The sequence below is a fragment of the Tasmannia lanceolata genome, unplaced genomic scaffold, assembly GCF_043159265.1.
Source record: "Tasmannia lanceolata isolate RefF3 unplaced genomic scaffold, GAP_Taslan_0.1 ptg000008l, whole genome shotgun sequence".
In the NCBI taxonomy this organism is placed as follows: domain Eukaryota; kingdom Viridiplantae; phylum Streptophyta; class Magnoliopsida; order Canellales; family Winteraceae; genus Tasmannia; species Tasmannia lanceolata.
This window is the reverse complement of record NW_027518685.1, coordinates 35,550,282-35,559,975: the sequence shown is the minus strand read 5'-3', so window position 1 is coordinate 35,559,975 and position 9,694 is coordinate 35,550,282. Positions and strand designations below refer to the sequence as shown.

Below are 9,694 nucleotides of genomic sequence, written 5' to 3'. Positions count from 1 at the left end.
TAATTCTCAAAAGAGTGCTTACATATTATTTATAAATAGAAAACCCACTTACTACTTCCTCTAAAACTCCTATCCAATCTAATCTAGATAAACCTAATCTCTAAGACTCTTATCCATTTCAACAACTAGAGGGATAAATCCACAAAATATAAATAATTTATTCTACCTAAGTGGACCCATCTAAGCACGTAACAAAGTGATTCCCCTTTCGTTGACTTCTCCACCACGCCAAAGAGCCGTGGGAATTTTGGAGATTGAGAAACAAATCCGAAGGTAATTTGTGAATCTTTATTAACATAAGGGAGATGAGTTTTTTGCCCCCACTGTAGGATTATGCGCCCCCCCTGTTACCTAAAATGTGGGCAGACTTTAACAGAAATAGTAGTGCTGCAACAGGGTCGGGTTGGGTCGGGGTTTTCAAAACCCTAGCCCAACCCTGGATCCCATTATCTTGGCCTTGACCTTCCCTGACCCTGAGTCAGGGCCGAAAAATCACAACCCATTGCCAGCCCTACAGGGCTCAGTGCGGCCCTGGCCCGCCCTGATTGACCCTAGTGCTAATACCTGTTAAGAGTGCTTAAAATAAAGCAACCACATATCATAAGAACAAAATGGTCAACAAACAGAAAAAGAGAACAAAATGAGACAATATGAATTCAACACCCCTTATTAAATGCGAGGTAAGGATCCATGTATTTTCTCAAAAGAGGAAACGAGGGATTTGGCGTAGGGGAAAAGGAAACTGTGGAAGGAAAGGCAAAATAGAAACTGCCACGTGTAGTAGAAGAAGAAAGGAATTCGTAAAGAAAGAGGAATCTAGGGCTATAAAAGAAGGGAAGAAGATCAAATCATCGATTGGTTCTGTTTTCTTGTTAGGTATTGAAGATCAAATCATCATCTTCATCATCATCTTTGTGGATTTCGCGGTCTCTGGGATATTCGTCAGATTTTTGTTTTCGATACAGGTATTTGAAACCCTAGATCTTGATTTCTATGTTTTTTGGTTGTTTTTCATCGAGGTTTCTCTTCGGAACGCAGATGGCTTCGATTTCCATGAAAGCCATCGGATTTAATGGGGAAAAGGATGAAATCAGGTGTCTGAGAGTTTGTTCTTTCTTTGGAAAGAGAAGAAGAGGAGGGGCAGATAAAGAGAAGAAGGCTTGTGTTCGAGTTAGGGTTAGGGTTAGGGTTTCTAGATCTTTATGCTTTCTAGGGTTTGTAGATGCACGTGATGCAAACCTCATTATTAAATAGCAAGACCAGTCCCAATTCCACATCAGCAAGGAAGATGAAATCTCAAAATTTCTTGGCGTCTGTTGATTTATGTTGCTTTGAAAGCAAGCAGTTTTATACACTATTGAAGTAGAAACCCTTGAATCTTGGATCTAGGGTTTTGTCTTGGCGTTTTCTTTCGGGCTGTTTGGATACCTGGATTCGCTCTCAGTTTCGCCTCTCTTTAGAATCCTGGATTTTAAGTAAGAAATCCATGTTTTCCCCATCCTGAGATTTCTAAAACCTGGAAACATCAAGATCTCCTACTCTCTTGCTCGAGGAAAGAAGGGCAAGAAATCAGAAAACAACAGAAAGAAGGGCGAGAAATCGGAAAAGGACGGACGATATCTCCTTCTCTTGTCTCCAAGATTCTAAAATCCGCGGATCCAAACAGTCCCTTGGGATTTGCAAATCTTGATTACTTTTGTGCTGTGTCCCTGTCTGTTTTCTTCCTTGGGTTGCTTCTGTTACTTTTGCGGTAGCTCTGATTGCGCGCGATGGCTTCGCACAACTGCTGTAGCAACTGCTGTTTTAAACAGCACAACTGCTGTTTTAATCTTCTTGGATGGTGGTGTTTGTGCTTCATCTTGGAACACCATTATGAACACCATTTAGGATATGGGGCTCACAAGGGGTCCATGACATTCACTGCTTAACCTTTAAATGTCTAGGTTAACTGGATCTATCATTTATTGCCTTTCCAAGTGGATCTCTAGGAGAAATTGAGGCTCTAGCTCAATCGTTAAGGCTTTGTTCTTCAACCCAGAGGTCGGAGGTTCAATCCCAGCTTACCTACCTAAAAAATGCAAAGGTGGATCTCTAGGTTGATATTGCTGAAAGTTAGTTCTTCTAGAAGCTCCATCCCCTTGTCATTGCTTATTGTAGGTTTTACAAAATTGGTTCATCACATTTTTGCAGATGGATAAAGTTCTTGTGAATCTGCCCTTTAGAGGGCATTGTGGAAATGGGTTTTCGTGGTTTTGACTGAGGGAAAGGCTATTGGAAAATCAATGATCTGAAACTATTGATGTGGGTTGTAAAAAAAGATTTTTATCCAACCCTTATTAGATCAACTGATGGCTTCCCACGTACAACTTTGGGGGTGGGCGTGGGGGTGGGGGTGGGGGTGTTATTCTGAATGTTCTTCGGCTAACTGGAGTAGTGGTGCCATGGTGTTGGATATGTGGAATTATCTCTACTGTTTTCTTTTTTGCATAATCTGAATAACATCTATATTTTACTACTCTGCAAAGTTTCGAGTAGGAGAACCTTTGGCAAGTTTATCTTGTTGCTGTTTTGCCCTGCTGTTGGATGAAGTTGTGCTATTTGTTGCCCTGTTTATGTTAGTTGAAGTTTTTACTTAGTTATATTTAGTTGTCTACAAAGAAGCCTTGGCCCATATGGGCATTTCTTTTTGGTTTTGACCTTGTGTAATCCTGCAATGTGAACTGAAGGAGTTGCATGCAAGCCTTTAAGTCTGGTTAACATGTTCCACTTCAAGATAATGGCCTGTAGAGGCATGCATTGGCAGTTTATTATCAGCTTTGTGGCTAAGTTATCAGCTTTGTGGCTAAGTAACAAAGCTAGTAATTTTAACCAATTAATCATTTCTATTTAAAGGACCATATAATTTACACAATGCCCTTACTAATCTGAGGTTAGATGTTCTAGAGGGGATTGTCTCCTATGTTGCATGGATTCTTTGCCCCCCTCTGCCGAATCCGTGTCGACATGTCTCCGCATCCGAATCGGACATGGATTCACGTGGGACACACCCAGATTCTTGTCGTAGCCGTGTCCCGCACGAATCATGTTTTTTCGGGCGAATCCGATTCATCGTTGTCTCTTTTGAAATGCGAATCTTGTATATTTCCCCTTTAAATGTAGTTTCTTCTTAACTTTTTATATATGAAATCACAACCCGTACTCTTTTAATAAAAAACCCAGCGCCTCGAGGCCCTCGACCCTCTTCCTCCTTAAACTCTCTTAATACAAAACTCGCCTCAACCTTCTACCCTCAAAATTTTCATTAATACACACACACACACACATTTAAATTTTAAATTTTGAAAATTTTATTTTATTTAAAAATTACCGAATCCGAATCCTACTTTTGGGGGTTTGCCGAATCCGGCACCCTGAATCCGTGTCGGATCCCGACACACGAATCCGAATCCATGCAACACTGATTGTCTCCAATTGGTTTTGATTTGTTGAGCTGATCGTAAGGAATCTGGGCCAACATTTCTGTTGGGGAGAGGGAAATGAGGGGTTTGATTCAATTGTTAGCTCAGTGATCTTTTCTTATTTTCATGGATATCTTAATATAATGCTCGGATATGGTTATGGGTGTGGGGATACACTACCTCCCGAAATCTAGATACAAGAAACATGGATTGACATCTTATCTGAAATACACACATTTAAAGAGACATGTGGATGCTGTCAGAGTGTTTGGTTATAACTGTAAGTCTATTAGATGCTTACAGAATACATACCCAGATTTATTCCTTGTTCGTGTCATCACCGTTTGGTATCCTCATGGATACTTTACCCTTGTCCAGATTTATTCCTTCTTTGTGTCATCACCATTTGGTACCCTCATGGATATTTTGCCCTGCCAAAAGTATTCGGGTGCTATATATATATATATATATATATATATATATATATATATATATATATATAGAGAGAGAGAGAGAGAGAGAGAGAGAGAGAGAGAGAGAGAGAGAGAGAGAGAGAGAGAGAGAGAGAGAGAGAGAGAGAGAGAGAGGAAAATGATTGTACGCTCGAGTGTACCAAGCTTATGGTACGCTCGAGTGCCCAATCACATGTGGGCCCACTTTGTTAGGATGATCCAAAGCATTCATTTGAAAGGCCCTTGCATAGATGGGGTGTCTACCAAAAATCAGCTCCATAGGATCATCCTAACCCATCCATTTGTGGAGGTCAAAATGGACAGACACTGTTTGTCCACAAATCTGCCCATTTTTTCCCTCCACTTTTGGAGGGGTTAGGATGATTCAATGGAGCTGATTTTTGGTACACACCCTATCTATGTTAAGGCCTTGCAAATGAATGCTTTGGATCACCACAAAATATGTGGCACCCATGTGATTGGGCACTCGAGCGTACCATAAGCTTGGTACGCTCGAGCGTACAATCATTTTCGTCATATATATATATATATATATATATATATATATATATATATATATATATATATATATAAACATTTTAGTTCCTCCTGGTTAGTTTATGCAAGTTATATTTGTGCTTGAAACCTTCAAGGTTATGAGTATTGCTTATTTGCAATGGCTTGTATGTGTCTAAATTGAGGATTTTTTTGAAATTGCAGGTTCCTTTCTGCAGTGGCACTTGGGGATCAGCCTCTATCTGGGAGAATGCTCAGCACCATGGGACTAAAACTCACTGGAGCCATTGACCCAGACTTGAATTGGAAGACAGTTTCAAAAAGGCGAGCTAGAAGTTCATCGACTGCTGGCTATAAAAAGGAATCTCGTGCAGGAAGCTTGAAAGAGAGGAGGGATCCAATTGATAAGGACCCAAAGAAGGTCGAGGACATGTCTGTTTCTGAATCTGAGAAGGTTCTTTCTCACTATAACTCATTACATGTTAAATGCAGATCTGGGAAGTATTCACAGCTAATATTCTCATGATTTTTAATTGTTATTCTCTGTTCGCAGCTTGGAGTAACTATTCTTGGGCAACGCTTTAGCGAAACCATTGAGAGTGTACCAATTAAGAAAAGGAAGCTTCTGTTGGTCCGGTCTCCATCACCTCCACCTTGTATGCCTTCCCCATGCTTGGAAGAGTCTGATTGCCTTCTAAAAAATCAGCCTCCATTGGATCGGGAGAAGGTTGAACAAAATCTGAGTGTCGAAGTTCACAATGAGTCTGCACTAAATTCTAATGTGGAACAAAAAGTTACATCAATTAGTGACACCACTAACTTGGAGGGAATAAATGAAAAGCTTGGCGGGAATGCGGATTTCTCTGGTATTTCAATATTGGCAGCTGTCGCTTGCAGTAGTAATATGGGACGTGGTTCCAGGAATGCCGAGGGTTCTGTAGGGAAAGAGTTTTCACTTGCAGATGAAGGGTTTCTTGGAATTCCACAACAGATTCAACCAAGCTCAATATCTGAGGAATCATGTAAGGAACATCTACTAAACAGTACTGCAAGTTCTGGTGGTAGAACTGACTTAAGAATTTGCAATGAAATGCCTGTGGAAAATAAAAATATATCTGCAGGGACCGGCAAGGACTACCAGAATGATCTGGGAAGTTTCCCCGACAAATCTATGGAAACTTCGCTAGATCTTCCAAACAAAGAGAGCAATATATTGGGAAGGGTTGAGTCCACCTCTTCCGGCACCGATAGGTCGTACTGGGACTTAAATACTATTATGGAGGAGTGGGAGAGTCCATGTGATGTTTCCACTGTGGAAGATGAGACACGCGTTGGTTATGGAATCCATGAGGGAGGTATGCATGCGGAAAAGCAGGGAGATTTAGAGCATTGTCAGGTGCAGATGGAACTTCCTCATACTGACTATCCCATTGAATCAGCAGTTCGACATTTAGATGTCCAAGTGGCTTCGTGTGATGTAGACAATGACAGTTCTGGATTTGCCGACTCAAAAATGCCAGAGCAACTTACAGATGACCAATTGGCTTCGTGTGATGTATGCAGTGACAGCTCTGGATTTGCCAACTCAAAAATGCGTGAGCAACATAATTTTTCTTGTGCTAGTTCCGTTGTGAATATTGTGCCAAGCAAGAGTATGGATGCATGTGTTGATGATACTAATGTGAGTGAAATCCCCCCCGGAATGGATTATTTAACAAGCAGTACAGTTTCAGAGGAAAACAATGATACCCCATCTGTAGTCGACCTTGTTCCCCACTCAGTAGACCAATGTATGACCGATTTACAAAAAGATGAATCTAATTGTCCGAGGAGCCCTATTGTTAAGAAAAATTTAGCTGCACTACATACAGATTCAGAGAATACCCGTACGGTTGATGGTTCCACAGGCATAGCCTGTCAAGTTCTACAACTCAAACCTTTGGATGATGTCCCTTGTAATGCTATGGATCAGTCGAAAGGTGCGGACATGGGTTCCTGTCATGTAGAAACTCTTGCTTCTATGTTTCAAGGGTCATCCATGTGTGAGGAGTTGTCTACAGAAAATACATGTGCTAGCAAAGGTGAAAAACTGGGCACAGGCGTGAACGTGCAAGATGGTAAAGCTTCTGATGAGAACGAGAATGGTATTGGAATGGATTTTCCGGTGGATATTGAATCCAAGGATTCCATGCGTAATTCGGCAAATGAGACTCCAGTAATGGCTGAAGATTACTCTTTGGGAGGTGATATGAAATATTTCGACGCATGCAAAAGTGGTACGAATGTCAGTTTTGGTGAAGTTACTTTAGAAGATCCTTACAACAGCGATTATGATTCTGATGTTTCTGAAAATGACCTCGATCATGCTATTGAAGTGATGGAAAAGGCGAGTGACCTTCGGGAGGATTCTGATTCTCCATACGAGGAAGGAGAATTTAGGGAATCAGTTATGCCTAGCTGGGAAGACAATGAGGGGGAGGAAGGGGAAGCTGAACATGTCGACTATGGGTCAGAGGACAAGGACACCGATATCCTTGAAGCTGCTCGAGATTATGATGTACACAATGATGGAAACCTGGTTACCTTTCAAAAAAAAAATGAGGGAAAGCTGGTTGGACAGAAGGATGAACAAAAAACTGGTTTTCAGCCTTGCGTGCGAGGTTCATTGGAATCTGATCATTCTGATATTGGGTCTGGCAAACAAGAAGCAATAAAGGGTGTGGGAAATATCTCACGTGGGAAGTTTGGAGAGAAAGATGGAAGTGAGAATTTCAGGGTGAATGTGGAGGTTTTCCGTGAATTAAGTGCATTTGATGATGAGGAAAGTAGTACTGCTGTGAGGAATCATACTGGTTTTCATTTGTCTGATGCAGGGAAATCTTTGAGAGGGGTGGGTGGATCAACTCCGAGTAAGGCACTGTCGTCACTCATTGAAGGGCCAAAATACTCTAATGGGTCACATAGAAAGGATAAAGTATACGTACAAGGAAGCAGGTATGTGTTTGTGTGTGCATTTTTTTTAATCCTCTATAGTCTGTTAGTTATCTAATTGTTTAATTTTTGCCATTTTTACATCTTCAGGTCTGACAACCTTGATGATTCAAGTCAGAGAGTTGAAAGGGATGCCATCCCTGGTAAATCCTTTGGAAGGGATGGATCTGTTGTGCACATGGGTGGCAGAGGCAGAGGAGTTGATCATTGGTTTGGTGTGGGACCTGTTGGCCGGGTGTACAAACAATATGAAAATGCTTCCTCTCAAAGAGTGCAAAGATCTCTAACTGCAAGGGGATCTCCAACTGCAAGGGGATCTCCAACGCACAAAGATGGGGCTTCAGATTTTGGAATGCAGTTAGGATTTCGACCTTTGAGAAAAGTGGACCCTGATAGAAGCATTAGTATTGGTAGGGGCAGGTCTGGCAGATACGGTCCAAGAATAATTGGTACAGGCCACCGAGAGAGGAACAATGGGCCTGTGTCTGATGACAGTTTTGATTCATCCTTGACTACGCAACATCATTTTGCCAGGAGAGACAGAAGCTTTTCTCCATTTCCAAGAAGAGATGCTCTTCACCCATCTCGATCCTGCACAAAATCTCGCTCTCCGGGTTTACGGAGATACAGTAGGTCTTTGAATCTCAGGTCAGAGGCTAGAATGGAGAGAGTGCGATCACCTCCTCGACGGCCTGATTTTGCAGAACATTTGTTAGGTTTTGTCTCACCACCACATGCTTATCATTTTCGGGAACATGACTACAAAAGATCTTCAATTTCGGAGAGGAGCCCACCAGGAAGAGGTTTCTCTCGAAATCCTATGTTTGACTTGATGGATTCCCCAGGGAGACTGAATTCAGATGAGTACTATAGACCCAAACGTTCAGACAAATATTTGGAGTTTGGTGTTGGTAGGGGGCCTCGACATGATGGAAATGACAATGATAGAAGGAAACATGGTGACAGATACAGAATAGTCCATCCTATGCGGCATCATGATATTAATAGTGATGTGAAGCTCTTTAAGTATGATGTAGAAGATGGTTTCGCGCTGCATAACACTGATGCCAAAAATGATTTGGAGTTCCATTGGAGACGGAGCCCAAGGGAGTGTCGCGGGGGTGTTGCCGGCAGGCTTGGTAATGCTCCTAGGAGAGCTAGAGAAGAGAGAGAATATTTCAGGTATGGACGAGAGGTGAAAGGCATTTCTAACTTCAAGGCTTTTGGAATCCGAGAATGCGATGAAGGTGTAACACCTAGAAGGAGAAGACCTTCTCCTTCATGACTGCACTGTCATTTTTGCCGTGTCTGATGCTTCCGTAGGTTGTGAAAGATGCTGAAGCTGATGATCATTTTTCTCTCTCAGCAGGAAAGCATCTTAATCTTGCAGTGGCATGTAAATTTTTTTATCAGTATTAGGACTTGCAAATTTTGTTCGGGCTCCCTTGTCTGCTCTTTGTTTTTTTTTTGAAATGGTGAAAATTTTTATTGAAAAGGACCAAGATCGTCCTCAGAAAAAGACTGAGATGGGCTCCCTTGTCTGCTACTCTTTAAATTTTAAATTATAATTTTTGTTTTGGTCCGGGTCCATTATGATTGTGATATAACTTTTGTGAGGCCATTGAATTATGATCAATCAGGGAAAATTCAAGATTTGCTTCTTGTGCATTATAATTCTATGTGAATGTTATGATTTTTTTACCTTGGGACTCCATACATGTAAAATGTATGGAGAGCCAAGGTAAAACGTACATCTAGCCCTCCCAAGACCCTGCAATTGCAGAAGCCTCGTGCACTGGGTCGCCCCTCTCCATACATGTAAAACCTATATGATTACTCAACTGCAGCCTGGAAGTATGTAGATGAATCTAAATGTGGGAGTATGTGACTATCATATAAGATATCCAACATTTCCCATTGTCATGGAGGAACCTTATGTGCCTTTTCATTAATGTGGGGATGGCGGTCTTCTGATCTCCCCCTTTGCTTCAAATTAACTTTTTTTTTTTTTTTTTTTTTTCCGGTAGTATGATTTAGTGGACGGACCTGGCAAATGTTGTCCAGGAAAAGAAAATTTTCTATTATTGCTGTTTATCTTCAGGAAGACAAAGGAATGGATTTCATGAAAAATTCACTGTTGAACACTGTAAGTAGCTGACATTTTTTACATTAACAGGTTTACTCTTGGGTTTTGAATTATCATTTGATCAATCAGGAGCACATATGCACTGGCCTATGATATGGTTCTGCCAGAAAAACATTGATTCCTTTAATGTA

At 41.3% G+C, this 9,694-nt stretch overlaps 1 protein-coding gene across 2 annotated transcripts; it reads left to right on the top strand.

Annotated features, from left to right (window-relative positions):
* Positions 1-626: 626 nt before the first annotated feature.
* LOC143885282 (uncharacterized) lies at positions 627-9,005 on the top strand. Of its 2 annotated transcripts, none has more exons than XM_077389374.1 (4): positions 627-965; positions 4,631-4,880; positions 4,980-7,420; positions 7,508-9,005. In XM_077389374.1, exons 2-4 carry the CDS (start codon positions 4,677-4,679, stop codon positions 8,700-8,702), a joined length of 3,840 nt encoding a protein of 1,279 aa, XP_077245489.1. In that variant the 5' UTR covers positions 627-965; positions 4,631-4,676; the 3' UTR covers positions 8,703-9,005. The 2 variants fall into 2 exon arrangements, with proteins under 2 accessions (XP_077245489.1, XP_077245488.1); XM_077389373.1 differs by lacking the exon at positions 627-965 and adding an exon at positions 1,231-2,083.
* The last annotated feature ends 689 nt before the right edge of the window (positions 9,006-9,694 follow it).

Excerpts from the sequence above, each read along its gene's own strand:
- LOC143885282 (XM_077389373.1), top strand. Across the intron at positions 4,881-4,979 it reads CTGTTTCTGAATCTGAGAAG|CTTGGAGTAACTATTCTTGG; the intron begins GTTCTTTCTCAC and ends CTCTGTTCGCAG. Across the intron at positions 7,421-7,507 it reads GTATACGTACAAGGAAGCAG|GTCTGACAACCTTGATGATT; the intron begins GTATGTGTTTGT and ends TTACATCTTCAG.